At 39.9% G+C, this 21511-nt stretch overlaps 1 protein-coding gene across 6 annotated transcripts in view; it reads right to left on the bottom strand.

The window, feature by feature from the left end:
- Positions 1–1895: 1895 nt before the first annotated feature.
- The window catches only part of GAPVD1 (GTPase activating protein and VPS9 domains 1), a 34342-nt gene continuing 14726 nt past the window's right edge, over positions 1896–21511 (bottom strand). For 5 of the 6 annotated variants that reach the window (XM_072883434.1, XM_072883436.1, XM_072883430.1 and 2 more), the window contains 20 exons: positions 20971–21131; positions 19925–20054; positions 18904–19029; positions 17919–18092; positions 17472–17612; positions 16745–16879; positions 16049–16168; positions 15487–15564; positions 14985–15358; positions 14371–14458; positions 13207–13287; positions 12428–12550; positions 11811–11940; positions 11311–11420; positions 10497–10656; positions 9831–10018; positions 8235–8448; positions 7565–7637; positions 6480–6677; positions 1896–5768 (listed from right to left, as the gene is read on the bottom strand). In XM_072883434.1, the coding sequence (XP_072739535.1) occupies positions 5628–5768; positions 6480–6677; positions 7565–7637; positions 8235–8448; positions 9831–10018; positions 10497–10656; positions 11311–11420; positions 11811–11940; positions 12428–12550; positions 13207–13287; positions 14371–14458; positions 14985–15358; positions 15487–15564; positions 16049–16168; positions 16745–16879; positions 17472–17612; positions 17919–18092; positions 18904–19029; positions 19925–20054; positions 20971–21131 (2945 nt within the window). In that variant the 3' untranslated portion in view covers positions 1896–5627. The remainder of the gene's footprint in view (positions 5769–6479; positions 6678–7564; positions 7638–8234; positions 8449–9830; positions 10019–10496; positions 10657–11310; positions 11421–11810; positions 11941–12427; positions 12551–13206; positions 13288–14370; positions 14459–14984; positions 15359–15486; positions 15565–16048; positions 16169–16744; positions 16880–17471; positions 17613–17918; positions 18093–18903; positions 19030–19924; positions 20055–20970; positions 21132–21511) is intronic. The other variant, XM_072883435.1, reaches the window with a different exon arrangement.

The following is a 21511-nucleotide window of genomic DNA, read 5'->3' on the forward strand; positions in this document are numbered from 1 at the left end:
ATCCTGGTGACCCCCTGCCCCGTGGGCAGAGGTGCCATCCACCGTGGGTGCCGCTACCCAGCCGTAAGCTGAGCCCGAGGAACAGAGCTGTTCACAGGGACGGCCCCGGCCTCCCCCCGTAAGGAGCCGGCGGATCTGGAGCCAGATCCGGTGCCAAGCAGGGCCCCCGTGGCATTTCCCGATGAGGTTGGCTGTGGGCTCCCGGCCAGGACAAGGCAGGGCTCTCAGCAGCAGCGTGCGACCGACACAGCCCCACAGAGCGGTCACCCCTCCCGGAGCCAGAGCCCAGGTCATGCTGGGCACTGGAGACCCCTGCGCAGGCCCCGGGGAGCAGGGGCCAGGGGGGCCGGTGTGGATGCGGATCATCCCCTGGGCCCCACGGGCCTGTGCCCCCCACCCCCGCCTGCTCCAGGCTGCCTGCGGCACCCGCAGGGCGATGAGGGCAGGATGCGGTAGCTGACAGCACCCACCCTGCCCCCCTCCCCGTACCCCAAATATCCCTCAGCCCCTCGCTGAGGGACAGGAGGGACGTGACAGTGCTGCACGGCGTGTCGAGACCTCCGCTCCCAGGGACTCCCCGTTCATGGATCGTTGACTCAACAGGCCATAATGGCTCCATCTATCGGGGTCAATACGGGTGCCTTTGACACATGATAGACAATAATTGCTCCTGCTTAGAGACTTTTTAGTTCATGGATCATTGACCTGATGGGCTGTAACAGCTCCGAAGGAGGCTGCATACCCCTGCGCTTAAAGGCCCTCAGGAGCCATCGGCTCTGTAAAACCACAGCACGGGCACGGGGCTGCGTGAAATGTGCCGCCCTCCCCCAAAACACGCTCCCCAGCACAGGTTACCAAAGGCCCTGGAAGCCCTCCCGGTGGCGTGGCCACGGAGCAGAGGCCGTGGCAGGAGCCGCAGAGGCCCGGAGGAAAGGCCAGCAACGCCCCAGCATCCCTCGAGCAGCGGGGGACAGGACCAGGGTACACAGGGACGGGTTCACCTCCCGAGGTCTGCAGGCTGGAGCTCCCCTCTCCGACAGCAACTTCCAGGTATATGATTTAATGAAAGGCACAATAAGAAGTGAAACAATTAGAATTTCTGCCTCATTATCATGGTAATCTTATCAGTCGGATAATGAGGTATTAATGGAGATTTAATGTGCCTCTCATAACAGAATCCCTTGGAGAAAACACATAAGGAAATTGCTGTAAATCCACTTAATGATGGAAAGGTCCCCAAACACCATATTCCAGAGGATGAAAAATGCTGGATGCAAATGAGAGAGAATCAAGGTCAATAACACTGCAGGGACCAAACTCATGGCAGCACCAGGCTGCCGCCACGCACCCGCCCCGGTCCCACCGCGTTTGGGGTGAGTGGGCGACACGGCAGGACGGGGGTGGCTGCGCAGTGGCTGCTGAGATCCTACTGTCGTGTAGCTGATGTGAACACGTCTTAAGAAATAAGATGACTGAAACACAGTACTTTTGGACTTGACCACTCTAATCAGGGCATCAAACAGCACACAGTGGAAGACCAGACACTGTCTGGGCAGCTGTCCCCAGGTGAGGACCTTAGTGGTGTGACAGCAGGTAGCTGGTTTTTCTCCTCAAGCTACTAGGACAGTCAAGCTGCATGATCCAAAAAAACCCCAAAAAACCCGAAAAGCTCTGTGTTAAGCAGCCAGCTCAGTGGTGCATCCTCTCCCATTAACTGGGTCTTGTTTCTTTTTTGCCACTGTCCGCTCCCCGCAAGCTGTCGTTGCACGCGTGAAAAAAGGTCTGAAGACACAATACGGCAGCGATGCTAAACAGAAATCATGCAAAGTTAGTGGTAAGTTGTTCACACTCGCAATGCCATCTCCAGCACAACTGCTGATCGCATTGGAACAAGGCAGAAACATGAAACCCAGGCGGTTAAACTGCTCTCCTTTTAATCAGTTTTTACAGAATAACACATTAATAATCACGTTAGAGACAAGATGGGTTTCCTGTATACAAGATTGTGCAAGCTCATTAATTTAGATTTATAAAGGCTTTACCAGTTTCAAAGAGGAGAGGCAGTACGAAGCTTTTAAATAGAGGTAAAGCACAATTAAAAGGTACAGAACACACACTACTAACTCAGCAGAGATTAATTCTCAAGTAGTACAGGCTCAACCACGTCACCAGCTGTTACCCGAATAGGAGTATTCTTCCCCCTCCTTGTCCACTGCTTTCCTGCTGCTCCTGCTGCTCCAGCTCTCCCGCCACGCTGCCAGCTGAAGGCTGCACAGTCTGTACCGCAGCACGGCCACACAAGTTACACTCGTGCCAAACACACGCTTCACTTGCCTGAAGCTCTGCTGCTGAACAGGTCTGCCTCCTCCTGCTGCTCCTGCTCTGGCCTAACCCCCCTTCCTCCACATACTACTCAGCATCAACATGGCAGTGAGTTCTAACACTTCTGTGAGAATTTGGCTTAACAGAACATTAACGGTTTCAAGCGTTGCGAAACAACACTGTGCTCATCAGAAACTCACCTACAGGAAACAAGATCATGTTTGTGGCTTTTTTTCCTGAAATTTATGGCAGTTACATTCAGCATTTGGTAGTATAAGGTCTTCAAAACAAAAACTTTTAAACTCAAATACTTAATAGGCCATACACGTTCCAATTCTCCTTAAAGAGGATTTAAAAAAGCTTTAAAGAGAAACCTCATTTAGGGTTAGGAGCAAAAAGGAAGCTCCCAGGGATGAAAAAACCCAGCCCTTTCCTTTCACTCGTCTACCCAAAAAAGGAAAATACCACCTCTGTAATATTAACAGGCATAGCCATGTTTAATTTGGCCGTTCCTCCAGACACGCCAACAAGCAGCGCCGAAGTCAACGACCGAGCCTTAAGTCCATAACTGCAACCTGCTACTCATGACCTCTCCCCCCCCTCCCCTTTCCCCAAAACGTTCCATTCATCCTTCAGTGGTTGAAGTAATTTAATTAACAGAAAGCACCAAGATTACAGCAACAGGTACATGGTTGGCTGGCACCTTTTGGCAACAGTTCTGTTACTTTTGGTCCTTTATGCGCTGTCTTTTCACCTTTACTATTGCACACCAAAACCTAACAACATCACTTCCTATACACATAATTTATCATTTTAAAACAAAATGTTAGGGGACACCAGGGGAAAATAGTACGAGGATACTACAGGAAGTTTTTTAATTCTTTGGAGCCTAATTCTCTAACTACACCTATCAAGACTATATAAAGGACTTTCAGAGTAGGTTGAAAAAAGAAGCAAAGGACCATCTTGCTATGAAGACTCAGCTCATCTGGGGCTCATTGAAACACTTACTGGTTTTAAAATAACTAAATAATAATTAAAAAAATACTCCAGTTCTTTTAAGTGTTTTTCTACGCAGAAAAACAAAGTGATAAAAATTGTGAAGGAAATGGTTCTTGCCCCTTCCATAAAGGAGAGCAAATCTGAAAGACCTGATGGTGCTGATGAAATCCTGCTTGCCAAGTTTGCAAACAGAAGCCATGCACAGGGTAATCACCAACTTCAGTGCCTTGTGCCTTCTTTAAGGATTGTACAAATACTTGCCTCGACTAAAACCCAAACTGCAGGACTAAAAGAACTTTCATACATCGGTCTTAACATCTCAGATATTCAAGTAATCATTAAATATTATAGGACACTTCAATATAAATAAATTTATATTGCTTTTAGATATGATCTGGCCATATCTTCAAGGGCATATTTGTGCTTTGCTGCTGAGTGTTATTGGTCAGGGCTGTGCTTGCAATACTAAGTTACATGTTCAGCACCAAAAACCCATCAAGGCTAAATAACTAGAATATTGCAACACGACACAGACTGAGTTACCACAGTAAGGCAGATCAGAAGAATTTTGTTTCTACTGAGTATTGCTCCTCCACACAATCAAGTCTCTAATAGAGGAGAAAGACTATAAATAAAAGAAAAAAGTTACCATCCCACCCTCTCACCTGTGATTACTTTGGCAAAAATGCTCTACTGAATTACATATTAGAGTCCTAGAAAGTAAGTTGCTTTAATTATGCCTCGACAAGTAGCACAGCCAAATCAAGCACTTGATACTTGACATAAATTGCTCTAATTTCAATTAACCGAATTATTTTCCCAAGTACTAGTTGCTTACAGGTTTTAATCATCACACCAAAAAAAAAAATCATATTTTGAAAAGTATGCGAGAAAGATTTTGTTTTCTTTACCACACACAGACACCAAGTCTTAACACATCCCTCTGTCAGAAGTGCAATGAAGACTCTGGGAAGAGCAAGAAATAATACTGACATGAAAAAGTGAAATGCTCGCTGTCCTTTTTCACTGTAATTCTAGGTAAGAAAGAACAGCAAGTGCTTATATATGGGTAACAACCACTGGCCATCACTCAGACCATTTCACTCATGAAAAATCCATGTGGTGTTGTGCATAAAAACTTCTTTAAATTGATAACTGTCAGTTTAAGGGAAAGGTAGGGTGAGAAATCTATAAAACACCCTGAACTGATGTCATGATATGTTTCATAAAGAACAGTGTTCTATTTTAAAATATTCCATATGAACAATAAAACTTGCACTGCTGCATAGCAGACAACACGAAGAACATTTAGTAAAAACATTCACTGAAACCCCTGGCATATGTATTTAATGTCACTAATCAAAATATATATTACAGTCCAAGGTTCTGTTAAGGATCTCTGTTTGGGGTTTGTACAGTATACACAATATTTCAGAAAAAATATTACAGTAAGGTATTTTATTTCTCCTTTTTTATATTAGACTTATCTATTGTAACTTACAGTCCCTCTCCTCTATATATCCAAACCTTTATAACACCCTAATGCCCTAGCCAAAAAGTGTTTAGCTATCTAATAAGCCCTGTCTATTATAAATTCCAGTTTTAGAAATTTCAGTAATCTTAATTACATTTTAATAAATAGTTCAGTTTGCCCTTTTTTAATCTTAGCCTTTCGAGGAAGTCCTTCCATTACCAAAACACAGTATGTCACAACCTGTTAGAGGTCAGAGAGGCTTTTGCTTGTTTATTCAAAGGATAATGAGTCCAAAGATAATTGCAATGCATTAAATATAGGTATATAATATTTACACTGTCCTCTCAGATTTTAAATTTAGGTGAAATACAATCGATAACTAATGTCAGCGACTACAAACTTTCAGTGTGGCTGGTGTTTTATTAATAAAAGGTGTATTAAGCTAGAAAGTATACTCAATGGTTGCCCTGATTCTTCTTGTTTCGGTTTTCTATTAGAAATTAAATGAAGTGAATTAATCACGTGAGTAAGAATTCAGGAAGAGGGGTGGTGGAAAAAGCGTGAGGAATTTTCTGCATGTTTTGAGATTCCAAAATACCTGAAAACTGTGGTCCCTTTTGCAGTGCCAGTATCTATAGGGGAGAAAAACGCAACCAAAAGAGAAGAGGAAAATCTGTTAAATTAATTTGATTAGTAAAGGTGTGTTTTAAAATGCCTCAATTCTGTACAGTATTATACAAGGAAAGTCTCTTCTTCAGCTTTTGCAGCTGTTGTACATTCTTATATACTCTTCTCTGCTAACAGTCTGCCCATACATGTGCTGTTTGAGTTACTTGCGGTCATCAATAGTTTTAATGAATTCAACTGCTGCTGTGAACTGCATCCACCAGTATGATTCTTCTCCAGACAAACAGTTGGCATAGAAACTACTAATGTACTGAACAGTGGACAGCAAGCACGGTGGATTTGCCTGAGGGTTAAAGAAGAAAGAGATACTCACAGTTTGTTTGCAAAGCTAAACAGAAAACATTACAAGATATAGAACAGAAATACAATTCTATTTGTACCGTGATCCTCACACATCACAATGCCTGATTATGTAACGTATCTGTAGAGTAGTGACTGTTCACCCATTTCACACACTCAGAATGCATCAGACTTGATGAAAGGATCATTTTTCCAACAAGGACAAACGACTAGCAGGCCAAGAGAAAGAAGAGTAACACTGGCATAATCTATAAAAGTCACCAAGGACTTCAAACACACGGCAAAGCCTATCGTTTCAGCATCTTATATATGACAGACCATTCTCCAAACACTCCTATGTCAAAAAAGGTCAGCAACACAATGCAAGTCAGTCCTAGTGCAGATCTTGGTCCTGAAAGAGGACAACATTAAGCAGGCACAGATGACAGATGCTGGTGGACACGCCTCAAAAAAACCCCCCTCTACACCCAACACCTGCACCCCTGTTTCCTTGGTTCCAAATGCAAAGTTTGCTTGGATTGGAAAACTGTAACTGTGACCACATTTCTGATGTTTCCATTTAAACCTACTGAATTAGATCTGGTTTTGAGTCTAGCATGCTCCCAGTTACCCAAATGTATTATTTTTCTTATTAAAATTTGCTTGTTTATTACAAGAATTAGCTGGGGTTTGTGATCTTTGCAAAAGAACTCACCTTTATGAGGACAAAGACGAGAACAGGAACAAAATCATCTGCCCCAGGTACTGAATCTTCATTTGCCAGACTAAGCAGGTTCATGATGGTTGAACACATTCGCAGGATACACTGTACTTTGTCTCGGGGGGTTTTATAAGCGCTTATTGTGCGGATTTCGGACTGCGCAGATGGCCATGGAGCCTCCCGGAGATATACCTAGAAAAAAGAAAAACCAACATGCTGCCAGTTCTTGTTTATCCAAGCTACTACTGTGCACCACAGAGGATCTGCAGTACCAGAGACTTGCAGGCAGGAGCAAGGCTCCGGAGAAATGGGAAGCTTTAAGTCAAGGTGGTTACATTACACTCACAATGAAGGCGGCTTCCTGCTGTGTTATAACAAAAAAACCACAGAGAGCCAGCACTCTATGTGCAATTAACATAATTAGCCTGTACTTCTCCCTGACTTCTCCAGTACACTGTTTCAAATGAAGGTAGAGCTGTATGTCTCAGTCTTCCGTATCAGCAGCTTTATGAACACTCACCGTTTTGAGTCATACAGAGTTCAAGGGCTGAATTGAGACTTAGGAAAGCTGCAAACATCCAGCCTCTGACAGACTTCTTAAGCCTACAAACCTCCTTTTAGTTATCCTATTAACCATGAGAAAAGCAAAAGCACTGGGCAAATTCAGAGATCTGCAAGGTGCCATTAATTCTGGCTAGTTCAGAAAGATAACTTGACAGCTGTAAACCACAGCTATGGCATATGAATCACATCAGAAGCATACAGCATTCAAATCTTGTCTTTTGAAGCAAATTATCAGAAAGTTACTGCAGCTTAGTGCAGTGTAGTATTAGTTCTTAAATCTTACTATCAGGACAGAGGTGGCAAAATCAGAAAAAAATGCATGTGGAAGAATCAGTCAGTGGAAGATACCAAGGCATGGGTACAGCATGTTTTTCCTGCAGGATATTTCAGCTGTCACAGATAGAAAAGCAATGCTTCTAAGCGTAAAACAAAACGACCCTCTCCCCATCCCAAACACAATCAAAACCAAGCACCTGGCACACTTCATGGAAGTGAAGGAAAGGAGAACTTATTACCTCAGGTATTTGAAGTGCTTTGTGATTTGCAGTCACTACTTTAGATAACCTCTGTATGTGCTCATGAAGGACCCTGAAAACAAACACAAAAAACAAGAGTGAAAAGTAAGCAGCAGCCAGCCAGTAGTCCCCTGGGGTTTCCCACTAGTTTTAAGTTTGATACTACAAGAGATCTTCAGAAGTGCATATAATCATGATGGTCCCACAGCTAATGGACACTAGATCAATAAGAGATGCAGAGGATTTTGCCACAAAATTAAGTACAACCACACAGCCTGTAGAGCATTCAAACAGCATATGTTCTAAAACACAAAACCCAAAAACCCCAAATTCCAACCCCATGGAAAATACTGTACCAAAACAGAAAATTGAAGGAAAATCTGAAGCAGATTTTGATCATTCTCTCAACATACACACTTGCAGTTCTGAAAGTATCTACCCTAAGTCATTACATTTACAATTTTATTCTGTTCTAGCAGTTCATTGCAAACACAAACTTTTGCACATGATGCCAAAGCACTTCCTTGTCCTTTTACAAAACGTTCTGAAACAAAACATGAGTTTGTATGGCACGGCTGACTTAGTCAAGTCTGTCACATGAAGACTGCACAGCTTCCATCTGCACCAACTGCAAAAGAGAAACCAGGTACTTCAAATTACATTAACTTACTGGTCACGCAAAATATCTCCATCCTGATTAGGGTAGAACGCAAGTTTGAAAATACGATTCATCACACTGCGTTCTATAGCTAATTGTGCATCCTGAAGCTGTTCTTCACTGGCATTCTGCCATATGGCATCCTGAGCCATAGCCCCATATAAGAACTGAAGAAAATCCTCAACTTGGGCTGTTTTATCATCTGCTGCTGTGAGTTTCTGGAAATCTGATAAAAAGTAAAAAGAGAGAGAACATTCAGTTAAGCAAAAAACATTATTTCTGATAGGTTTTTCTGGAAAGAGCAGCCCAGAATCTACTTCAGACTTCTTGCCAGGCAGCACTGAGGCTCTGTTTTGCCCACGCCCCTGTAAGGGAAATACAAGCAGAAACACTTGAAATAAATGGAGGAATTAAAGGAAAAAGCATATAGAACACATTTAGCAAAGCATATGGTCAAAACACTTTACTTGATACTGTGTTAATCACTTCCTCTGCAGTACCAGTTCTTATGCCTTCTTTCCAGCCACCCACAGAGATAACACCCAGAACAATCACTAGAACAGTCGCTGGTAGGAACCAGCGCACACAAAGTTGTCAGATGCTGAAAGGGGCAGGGGGAGGAAGATATCAAGAAAGCCCATGTGTACCATTTCCTACCCCTACCTTTATTAAGTATGCATAGTTGCAACATTCGTATTTATCTACAAAATACAGAATGAGTGATGCAGCCAAGTTAATGCAGCATGACCAAATCACTGGCCATTCATTGGCTTCATATTTATAGCACTCTGCACCAGAAGACAACTGCCACTCACATCTGCCAGCAGCCTAAACGCCACAGTTGCCAATTTCTCTTTTAGATCATCCAGAAATAGCTGTCTCCTTTCTGTCCAATGCAAGGGCTTTAACTCCTTCCTGGGTCACTGAATCTTATTACCAGAACTTTAATCCCAGTAGATATAAGTTCTCATATTAATTCCAGACTATTCAGGTACATTTAATATGCAGCACTATATGCCCCAGGAGCAAGAACTGACTCAAAATTTCCTATGTACTTCATTAAGTCAGGTATGTGCACAGAGAAGATATTTCTGTTTAAATGACTCTGTTTTGAAAGAGTTGTCTTCCTGGTGCTGATATCCCTTATGCTATGATATTTTTGAATCTTTGATTCATTTGATTCATACTACTACTATTCCCCGTATCTTCCAAGGTACAACCACAGGTTCTGTACTGAGGACTGAATTCTACAACTAAATTTATCACTTATCAGTAGATCTAAAATAATTAATAATATTCATGCTTCTTCCATGGGGCAGATGCTAGATAATATGATTTAACTTAACTTCTTAGGCCAAGTGAGGTTAAAGTACCTTCATTCTCTTAGCCCATGAAAGATGGAGACAGTTACCATGGGTTAGCTGCCACAACATACTGTTAAGTCACACTAATCTGTCCATTTGAGCCATTAATTCACCAGCTGAAATGAAAACTGTTTTAGGAATCTGCTTCTCAGATCAGAAGTTGTATTTTAAAACATTAACCCGAGCCAGCATCTAAATAAGGAGTAAAGGAATATAAGCATTACACAGTCTGCGTTAACCTTACCTTGAATAAACTCCCTTATTTTCTTTTCTTTGCTCTCTAGCAGCAATCTCACACATACTGTAGTGAAGTATCTGTTGGCCACTTCTTTATCTCGCAGAACTCTTTGCAACAGCCTTTCCAAGTGTGCCTGTGTCGTTTGCAGGCCTTGGCGACATCGAGTTAAGTAAGCGATATATGGAGCTCTTTTCCTAAAATAAAGAGTGCTCTACATTAGATTCATAATAAAGATAGAGGCTAATAGCTTTGTAAACTGTTAAGTTGTAGTGCAAGAGGAATCTTCAACCTGTTGTTTTTAAAACAAAGATAACACCTGAACTGGAAAAGTTCCATCTTATACAAATTTCTCTGACTGAATTCACTGCCCTTGCAGCACTCCAGAGTGCTAGATGAAAGCAAATTCCAAACAGCATCTCTTGTGTGTTAGAGCTGAACATTAGCCACAAATTGATTTAACCTGAGTTTATTACTATCTGAACTGACTTAAGGTCCAAGCTTTTTTAAGCCATTCACAGGTAGGTGAAACAAATCCATCATTTTCTGGGGAAGCAGAGATGTAACAACCCGATTTGGTAAAGTACAATTTAAACCAAACGGGATCTTCCCAATCTGCTAGTGAATAAATATATGCATTTGGAAACCCATTAATAATAAATACTGTCAAACTACCTATAGTCCTCTGCAATAGATGCCAGCAGCTTTCGACAGGTCCTGTTATCAAAGCGGCTTACACATCGCATTGTCTCTTGCAGCTGGGCCATCAAGTTCTTGTCTTGGAGGTTAATAGCTTCAGCTAGCTGAACTTTCAAGAAGCACACAATTTCATTATCTAATAAAGAACAAAGGAAAATTATTAAGGAAGAGAAATGTAGGCATGATGAAAATAAAACTGTTTTTGAATGTGGGAGACACATAACAGTTTAAAACAAAACTTCTGTACATTAGGCGATAAATGTTATTTTAAGAACAATTTAATAAGTCTTTTTGAATTTTCCAGACATCAAGGGATAAGTTTTCATATCACTATCTTATTTACTATTTAGGACCATTCTGAAATGTGAAGAGGACCAGATAAGGTGACAAATTCACGTGTCTGCAAATAAACACAGAATGAATGGAGGGATGCAAACATAAGACACATACTAAGTCAACGTAAAGACTCAGTAAATCATTCAAGTTACTCTATTAGTACTGTAGCACAATTCCCAACAGTACATGTATTTTGGGAGTCTGTTCTACAGCTTCAGGCTCTGCCTGCACTATATCTGAGATACTTCATTACAAAAAAATTAGACTAGATTTAGTTGGCAGGTTTGTTTGTGGAGTAAGAAAGAAAACATTTTGAGGGGCAAAAAGGCAGCCTATGCCTTCTATATCTATGCCAAAGAAGTTACCATAAATGGTGCAGTACAAGTGCCCTTAGATGGGGGAAAAGAGGAGGCACATACAATACAAAATATCTGTAGGCATAAAGAACGTTTACCTTCAGGGTCTGTGTGATCTGGTAGGCCATTCCTTGTTGAATGTGTCAACATTGGGAAGGCAACAGAATCTGCTGAACAAAGAGCCAATCTCAATTTCTTCTTCGCATCCCTTAAAGAGGAAAAATATTTTCTTAAAGTTGCTGCAAGGTCTGCTTCTTCAGTAAGCAGTCTTTACTTTTGGGGGTTTTTGTTTTTTCAATACTGCCTAAAAGTTATTTAACATAATTTTAATAAACCAATGTTGTCAAGACTTTACAATATCAGTTCTTTTGATATAGCACCTAGACCAGTTTCAAAGGAATTTTCTTAACACCGAACTGCTCTGTCCTCTCAGGTTACAATATCCCCCCTTCATCAGTAGAAATATGACAGTTTGAGATGCTTAAAACTAAAAGCACATAAAAGTTTACAATTAATCCATATTCAGATTTTTGTGGGAACCAATCACATGGCTTCTGTTCTACTTTGTGGGTAAGATTAAACCTGCAAATGTATTTACCTATAGGAGAAAGCAGAACTTTGTGGCTGTGCTACTTGACTTGCAGAGTCTGGGAGGTCATCTGCAGACATGTTTTGCAAAGCCTCATCACGCGGAGAGTCATGCATACTCTCACCGTCCCCAATAGTCTCTATGGAAATGAAAAAACCAACATTACACTTGAAGAGAGGAGTCAGAAGAAGAAACTAGACTACTATTATCTATTTTCTTGTTATTCTAAGGTCGGGGGGAACGGAGACAGCAAATAAAACAACTTGTTCTGAATAAGTGAAAAAAGTATGTTAAAAATACACAATCTACAAGTCACTAAGAGGAAATTGTATTAGTTCTGGAAGGCAATATACTTCTTCAGTATCCATTTAAAAAACAAAACAAAACCAAAACCAAACCAAAAAACTGGTAAGAGATGCGCTATTAACAACCACCCACCTCAATGGCAATATGAAAGAGCTGTCCTTGGGAATACCGATTTAATTCCCAGTCTCTGAGGGATGTTCCTGGTTTAGAGCTCACACTGTTCAGCTGTTAGTACTAACATTTGTCTAGAATACTGAAGTGTTTTTATCTTTAAGGAGGAGAAACTATGTTGGTGATGTTTATAAAAGTCAGGCTCTCACCTGCACCGTCATAGTTTACTATGGCTCCTTCACTAGGACTGGTTCGCTTAATTGCATTCCTGTATTTGTCCAGAATGTCCTCCGCAGCTTGCGCCTGTGCACTGAGCCTTGGGCTGGAATCATCTGAAAAGACCATTAAAAACAACAGGAGTTAACCTTGTATTGTGCCAACTTAAAGCAAATACAAAAATTTAGACCTACACATTTGGACTCTGTTTTTAGCCACATCAAACACATAGCCGCTTGTGTTCCATGTAGCCACAATTCAAATATATTTATAAAGTCTGAAGCAAAAGCATCAAAAAAAAAAAAGTACAATGAAAGTGAACAAATAAAGCCAGATCCTTAGCATATTTATACTGCATACACAAATGGTTCTTGAATATTTGAAGACTTATAGAAATGATTAGGCAAACAGAAAAACTAAACACCCAGGTTCAAATCATGTTTAATTTAGCACTTCAGTAATTATTACAGGAACATGTCTGCAGCTATCCTTACAGCTCAGCTATGATAAGGACATGAGCTTTATAATGAGAAAAAAAAAAAGTGAAGACTTGAGTCGAGAATCCAGTACTATACATATTGACAGAAGCATGACAATTTAAAAATAGTCTTCAAGGCAAGAAGTCTTTATCCACTTCCTTATTCAGAAAGCCAGTTGTGAACATTAACTACAATAGCGTATACCTTTCTGTAAATAGATACCTGGTGGGCACTCTGGAACTCTAGAGGGCACGTTATGAGAGAAAATTACTATGACGATATTATTCACATACCTTGAAGTGTTGAGTATCTGTCAGGCACCATGTCATCTTTGTCTTTTTCTTGTTTTTCTTTCTTTCTAAATGGAATAGGAGCTGAAAATGCAAGGTACCTTATCAAAGACTATTCTGAGATAATAGCCAGACAGTGGCTAATGCAGAAGTTTGTCATCAAATAAACTTCAATAAAAGCATAAGCCTATCTATAGGGTGGAGCAGAACTGTACTGTCATCATATGTAGTAAGCTCTGCCTTTAACAGACATGCTACCATGAGCCAGGCAGAATGTTTTGCCTCCAGGTGCAGTACGTTCTAGGCAATTACTAGCCAAGGGAGTCAGGTAGCTTCCCATTTTTATGTACACATTTATTTATACTTTAGTTTAGCCAATAGTCCTAACTCAAATATTGGTCATAATGACATGAATCTTTTCTGGCAACTCGTTCCCAGTAGTAAGTTCAGGGAGAAGATGCAAAGGCAGCACATTGTGAAACAGAAAAGCAAACAAAATGGTATGAAAATACTATAACATTATCTAAAGTCACACAGAGACTGCAAGGATTATGTTGGTTCTTCTCTAACTGAAAGTCTGTTTTAAAAAAAGGCAAGAATATCTAATATTGTGCCCATTGTTCCATCCCCAGTTGTCATTATACACAACATGAAAGCCAAATATTACCTTGAACAAGCTTTACTTTGTAAATAGCCAAAGTCTAATTCCCACTCATGCCGTTTTACAAGAGATATCCTAAGTTATCAATATCCTTCAACTAGCACGCTACCATCTGTAGATAATTAAGACTAGTTCTCAGTGAAGCTGCAATGAAGTTAATACCATACAACTATGAAATGACTGGCCTCACATAAGGATTCCGAGGTTATCAAATGATTAAGACAACACAATGCCTAACCAAATTCCTTTCAGCTTACACACCTCTTTACAGGTACTGCATACTTTGTATTTCCATAATTCTCTCTTTACTGCAACACTTGCAGTTCTGTAAATCCTTTATTTCTCAAAATTAAACAGGACAGCTATTACTCTGTAACAAATCTACATCAGTCTGGTCAGCTTTTCAAAGTGAAACTGTAAAAACTTTCCATAAAAATTACTAAAGATATAATAAAGGCAGCGTGCACTCTTACTGAAGTACCAAAACCAGACAGACATGATCCTACCTTTGGGCATGGCAGACACAAAACGTTTCCTCCACCAGGGCCTGTTTCTGTCAGACTTCTCATCATCGCTGTCTTTTCGTTCTTCAATCTGTAGAAGGACAGAGTCTACATTTGAGCATCTACCATATCAAGTGTAAAGACAAAATTTCTCCTCGACGTCAGGTTACGCTACATTTACTGTAAAAACAGAACTACAGCAGAGCACAGAAAGCCATAGCAGATTAAATTAGAAACATCCCTCCTGATGAGAGCAGCCTATAAATGCAAAACCAAAGATATGAAGAAACTTAGATTTCACTTACTTCTTTTTTAAAGAAAATTACTTTTCAGGATGCTGCAGCATTTGAAATTTAAACACTACAACAAGTCTATTTCTGAAGTCCCAACAAATCAAGTAAAGCTCATCCAGTAAATTTAAGAGAAGCCAGATTCATTTAAGCCACTCTGAACATCTGTAGCTTTAGCTTGTAAACATTATTGGCCAACATTTAAAAGGTAACAAAAGTGCACTGTAATTCCTTGGCTAAACACACTTAATACCAGCTTTCTGGCATTACATGCATAATTAAAGTAGGCATGCTAGAAAAAAATAAAATTATAAATAGAAGCCTTACCTCTCCCCTAGAGGAGTCTTTACTGGGAGACGAAGATGATGACTGAGACGCAGCCACCAGAACAGCTGCTCCAGTGTTGGTGGTCAGCATAGGAAGCTCCCTCTCCTCATTACCAGGACGTCTGTTCCACCCAGGATCACTCATAGGTCTCCGAACTGATGACACTATATCTGAACTCCTACTGCGGACTAGCCTCTCTGGATAAGAATGCCTCTGCTTGAATGCTTCTAAATCAGTTGGAATTAAAGTGTGAGACCCAAAGTTTGGTAATCGGGCCTCATTACCTCCCATAGCTCCTTCCAAGATTGGTGGATCTGGTGGTGGATGAGAGGGTCTTGCATAGTGTACTTTAGGCCTTACTACAGCTGATACACCTGCAGTCATAAGCATAAAAGAAGCCACACCCATTTCTTTTAAGATTCTTCCAAATTAGCTGGTACTAACGCAGAAGCATTGAAAATGCCTATTTAAAAAAAAAGAAAACTTATTCTTTACAACTCACCCTCATTTGATGACAGAGGGTCAAACAGTGCAAGCAAAGAATCTGTCTGAGAAGGAGGAGATGTCAACTGACTGGCTCCTGAAATATAGGAAAAAAAAAAAAAAAGTTAGTGCTGTACCATGATCTACCTACAATGTAAGGGACATTGAAATAACAGCCTTCAGTAACAAAAGTTTACAAAATTTATATTGCAAATTTTTTAAAAAGATATTCTTATATGGAAAGTTCTCTATAGTACACTGAAATGATCAAAGAATTACATCACAAAAAGTGGGGAGATCTTGAGGAGCGGACTGATTCCAAAATGCAAGAGGACAGTCAATGTAATCAAACCAAATTAGGAAAAGGTGATCTTAGATCTAGTACTCAAGCTCTAGTACTATGAAATACTAGAGTCTCTTTGTCAAACAAATACAGTGCTAGCAAATAAGGAAAATGTTAAGCTTAGCCACCAGAACTTTGAAATTGGGAGAACTCGTAAAATTTAAGGATTCTACAAATATAATTTGTGATACTTCAGTTATGAGAGATTCTAATTCTCATTTACAGGCAAGTAACTTACCATGGGCCGTTTCATCCATGTCAGGACTTGTCACAGAATCTTTTCCCCCGAAGTCAGAGCTACATTCGGACCTGAGATCCTCAATCTTATTAGGAATATCCTCAGATGTTGCACTAATACCTTACACATAACAAAAGAAGCATCTGTAATAGTCTTTCAGAGAAAAAGGAAGCAAAATCCTGAAGCTGTTCAAATGTTGGTGAACACTGCAATAATCAACTCACAGTAGCACCTAGAGACATTATGAATTTCTATATTCCTAAAATAACATTTTATTTCTGCTCTACATTTTCAACTGTTTTAACATAGCCACGAATACACTGACAACGGGCATTAGAAAGACACTTCACTCCGTTAAATACTTTGCAGAAAACAAAGAACTGAAGTAGATATATGCTGATTTACTTAAATAAAAAAAGTTGTGATAATAAAACTAAATGCAAGAAAGTTAGGAGTTTCTTCCAAATCAATACTCCACTGCTAACCATTGCTATGGTAGCACAGAGTATTCTATGCTCTGCTGCCTTTTCTATTTCTTCTGTAAGATGAACAAAGAATTACTGCTTTGAAAATTCCAGAATGAGTGCAAAAAGCTATTTTATGAGTGAAATGACATATAACTAAAGGAAGTGCAGCAAAGCAGATGCTGATCATGTTCTAATAGAGCAGCGTGTTTTCAGAGACAATTAAACACACCTGATACAACGCTGAGGCCTGGTGTACTGGGTCGAGAACTGACCTCCCTTACATCTGTGTCATCAGATGTGCTACCCAGCCCAGAACAGCTTTCCAGTTCTTGTAGTCTTTCCTCCTGTTTTAAGTCTGGGGCCTCTACAAAAGGAGAGTACAGAGAAAAAGTATCATTACTCAATGCCATGCTCCCTTAATATTCACATACAGAGGGAAGGGGGAGTATGTGTTGATTTAGTATATTAAGTTCTAAGCTAACTCAACCACTTCAGCAAGTTTTCTCCCTATAGAGAAGGCAGGACTCTGCACAGAGAGCAATGCTCTATCTGCATGGGCATTCTAAAAAGTTTTTACTGTTTTAAGTATTGTATTTCTTCGAGACAACAGTATACAGTCAAATCTTCACTAACCAAAGTAAACTGTGATCCTAGATAGCCCTACTTAACATCACAGGGAAGGAAAGCAAACAGAAGTTTGCTTTGCAATCCCTTCTCTCCCTTTTTGGCCCTTAAGAATTTTTTAAGTAACAGTAAGTCTCTCACAATGCTTTCCATCTTCTCTCTGCCTAGGAACAGTTTGTCCTTTTAATACTGGAAGTATTCACAAACACTAAGTTAACCCGAGGACAATAACTTCTCCAAGAAAGAGAGGAAGAGGCTGTTGTTTTGCATTATATGCCTCTGAAAGTCTTGATTCATGCTAAAGAAATAAGCAAAACCTGCACAATTCTGACCTGAATCACTTGGTAATACTTCTACGCTCCACGCTTCACTTGTGGTTTCTGATATGGTTGAACCTGTGCAGGGATCAAGCAACACGGATCCTGAACCTGGTAAACACAGCAAGCTGCCTAGCATGTTCTCTGCAGCTGCACCTGCAAAAGTAAAGCCAAAGCGTATAGCTAGATATAGGCTTCCTGAAGACAGCTCTAATAAGAGAGAAAAATAAGAACACATTTTAAGTGTCCTTAATAAAGTAACCATGAAAGACAGTGTTGAAAAGACAGAAATGAGCAACCAAATATAATACAGGCCATACGCACAACATCCTCCTACAGAAAAGCTCCAGTTTAATCAATGAAAACACACCTATTTAGAAAGAGAGGAGGAGGGCTCTGCAGCCTCACTATTTTAGAGCAAGCATGAAGCATTTTAATGTACTAGATGTACCACCAAGTTACCTGCTATTTCTTGCAAACGGTCTTCATCAATATTTGGGTCGAAGTCACTTCCCAAGACATCTGTACTCCAAGTTTCGCTCACAGTTTCTGATATATCTCTGTCATCAGTCAACCCCATCATATCACGGATTTCAAATTTACGGAGCTTGTCATCAAGATTATCCTGAGTTGTGGCTACGTAAAAATAAAAAGTTCTCATTTTTTAAAAGGCTTCTCCAATTACTTCTGATTGAAAATAGGAAAAAGACCCCAAACAAAAAAAACCTCTAATTCTGTCAGGTAAGACTGTTTTAAAGTAAGGCCTGTAAAGCACTATTATACTATTCAAGAGATGCTGCCTGAAAACAGTTTTTAAGCACATTTGAGACATAAGAAGAAAAATCTTAAACTACATATGGTTACCTATCAACCAAATTGATAGACAAAATGAATAAAATTTAGCACACTATCAAGAAACTGATGCAATTCCTGTAAGAACAACTCATCACAGAAAAGCTGAGGCTGGAAGGGATCTCCAGAGATCATTCAAGTCCAAACCCCCTGCTCAAAACAGGGTCAATTACAGCAGGTTGCTCATGGTCAGGTCCAGTCATGTTCTGAATATCTCCAAGGCTGGAGACACCACAATCTCTTTCGGCAACCTGTTCCAGTGTTTGACAAATATATATTAAACAGGAAGCTATCCAGATCACCCTATTCCCTGAAGGGAAAAACTTGGTATCAAGCAAAACTTTACAAGCAGTTTCCTATAAAGGACTTAAGCCTCAAAATCCCATGCAATTTCCTTTTCCTAACAATGGAATACAAGAAATATTTCTAGGGGAAAAAAAAAACCAAACCCATAAATAAATGCAAGAGTGATTGCACAGGGAAAACTTTCACTTATTTTCTCCTGAACTAGTCAATTTTCCAACCTTTTTCCACAGAACTTTGGCTTTACCATCTACAGCACCTCAGGCGCTTGTATTTGAGAATTTGCACCTGCCTTGTTCATGCTCTAACAGCTGCAGAGCTTCAACGCCATTGCTCCCAGAGGGACCCGCGCCAAGCTCTGACACAGACTCCCCTTCTAAATCCAAAGATGACACAGAGTTGGAGCGATTTGAAGGACCTGTGAAAACAGATTTTACTGTAAATCTAATGTGAATAACAGTTCCTAAATATACAGCATTAACAATCTGGGATACAATTAATTAGAAAGATGAAAACAAATGAAGTAGCAGTTCCAACACAGAACACTGAACTGATGAACTAAATGTACATTTGCTCTACTCTTGATCCCTATTCTACAGATACTTAACCCGCATTGTGATTTGTACTTCCCATGTTTAGAGTACTATACTAATTATAATAATCTACAAATACATTACCAGAAACAGCTGGAATCTCACCATTACCGTACTTAACTAAAAAGTTAATAAAGTCTTTGCCATTAATTTGTTTACTTGTCCATGAATTTGTTTTCTTATTTTGAGGAGAGAGAGAGTGCAAAAACTAAATTATGGAAGTTACGCAAAATAATGCATGCTGAGTGATCTGCACAAACCTCTTCAATACCACAAATAAACCTGTGCTTTGTTGTGTCTGAGGTTCATATAAAGGAATGGTCCAGAGTGCAGAAACTATTCTGAGATATGTAATAGCTTATTAAAACACGATGAAAAAGAAGTCTGAGAAGTCTAAGTTTAGAGCTAAGTTAGATTATCTTAATAATTAGTACTGCACTTAAGTTTCAAAAAAATAAAAATGCCTCTGTTTTCTCTTCCTAAATACAGTGAGTTTTTTTTCTTCCTAATTCTCAGACTCAGTTATGCCTTTGCAGGTCAAAATTTAGCTCCAGACTTTTTTCTTTGAATGGCTAAGAGAAACGACAGGCTGTCAGGGAAGATAGCACAGTCTTCAAAATGGCAAAGATGACATGCTGTATTTAACAGAAGTTCCTCTTATAGTTAAGGGGAAAAAAAAAAAAGGGACAAAACTTCTTCAAGACTTAAGTAGCCCTTCACCTTCAGATATTCCTTCCAGATTATCACTGCAGAGGGAAAAGCGCAAGGTTTTATCAGGTTTACCATGGAGTTTGTTTTCATCAACGGGGACATCTCCTTGCCCGCCATCTGCAAGCTGCATATTTAAGACCTGGAGAGTGGGGAAAAGAAACAAGATTTCCTTAAAATAACATATCTTTTGGATAATTAAATAGTAAACAAAACATTGCACACATTTTTTGCCTTTTTTTCCCTAGATGCTAATGGCACAGTCAAATTTCTAACATTCCATTTGAAAAAAAGACAGCTGTCTCCAAAGTCAGAGCCTGGAGAGAATGTAAGGTAACCAAGATGTGAACGTAAGGCAAGCCCTGATAATAACGGAGCCACCAGCTCCCTCATCACCCTAGCAGACTAATATAATCTGGAAACTGATCGTCATGAGGTTGCAAAAGGAGATAATCCAAACTACCAGGCAAGGCAGCAAAGATGAAAGCAGAAGCTGTGCTACAGCTGGTGAAAGAAGAGGCTGTAAAACCAGCCTTACCCTAGGACACATAGTCTGAAGGCATTCATGGCAACACGACCACAGCTCCACCCTCACAAGAAGCTGGGCCTGTGCGTTTCAAGTCTGAGCTGCCAAAAACGTCGGGATCAGTGTTCCAGTTCTGTCATTCACCTGTGCCACTTGATCCAAAGGATAGAGCATACAGAGAGATAATTGAATCACTTTCTTCAGGCTCAGAAACAATATCCCAAGTTTGCTCTTAAGCATGCTAGATGACAAAGCCTCTTCATAAATCTGCCAGGTTCATTTTTCCTGTGTTAGTATACTGCTTTTCACACCTTGCAGATATACTAAGTGAGGGGGGAAAAAAAAAAAATCTAACAAAGAGAAATTTGAAAGCTACAACCCCCAAGTTCAGTAAAATTAAGTAAGGATTTTAATTCCCAATCTGGATTTATTACCCGAACTTAGTGTCACAACTTCACTGTTCTGCTATTAGAGAACACAGAGGCTGTACTTTTCAAAACATCTGAGATGAGATGTGATAGTTTTCGCATACCTCATTTTCTGACATCATTCCTGGAGTAATCTGTGGACCTGTCCCCAAAGAAATCACCAGCACTTCTTCCGGCTGAACTTCGGGGATAGTCTCCTGGGAGGATCCTTCATGATCTCCGTGCTGATCCATAAGAATATTTGATCTACTTCTGCTACGAGTTGCTAAGAAAATATTGTGAAATACGAACATTAGAAAGCTTTTCCTTGTTTAAGGAGGAAAAAAAGACAATACAATGGAAATACAGAACGGCAATGTTTTGAATTAATAATGCACATACTAAATAAACTTACAAAATGAAAAGTCATATTAGACTTTGAGAGATGGAACTAGTGTTTAAATTTGAGTACTGCACTGTGAAAAAGCAAACTTTCAACATAAAAGTTTAGAGAAACAAGGTATACTGTGTCCTGTTCACCTACACAAATTCAGCATATTCCAATCACAAAAAGACCCTTAATAAATTAATTGAGAAAAATGAAGAAGTTTGTTACCAACAAAAAAAGGCCTAGGTTCCTGTGATTTATAACTCTGTTTAATTAAT

The sequence above is a fragment of the Ciconia boyciana genome, chromosome 18 (genome assembly GCF_034638445.1).
Source record: "Ciconia boyciana chromosome 18, ASM3463844v1, whole genome shotgun sequence".
Lineage (NCBI taxonomy): Eukaryota > Metazoa > Chordata > Aves > Ciconiiformes > Ciconiidae > Ciconia > Ciconia boyciana.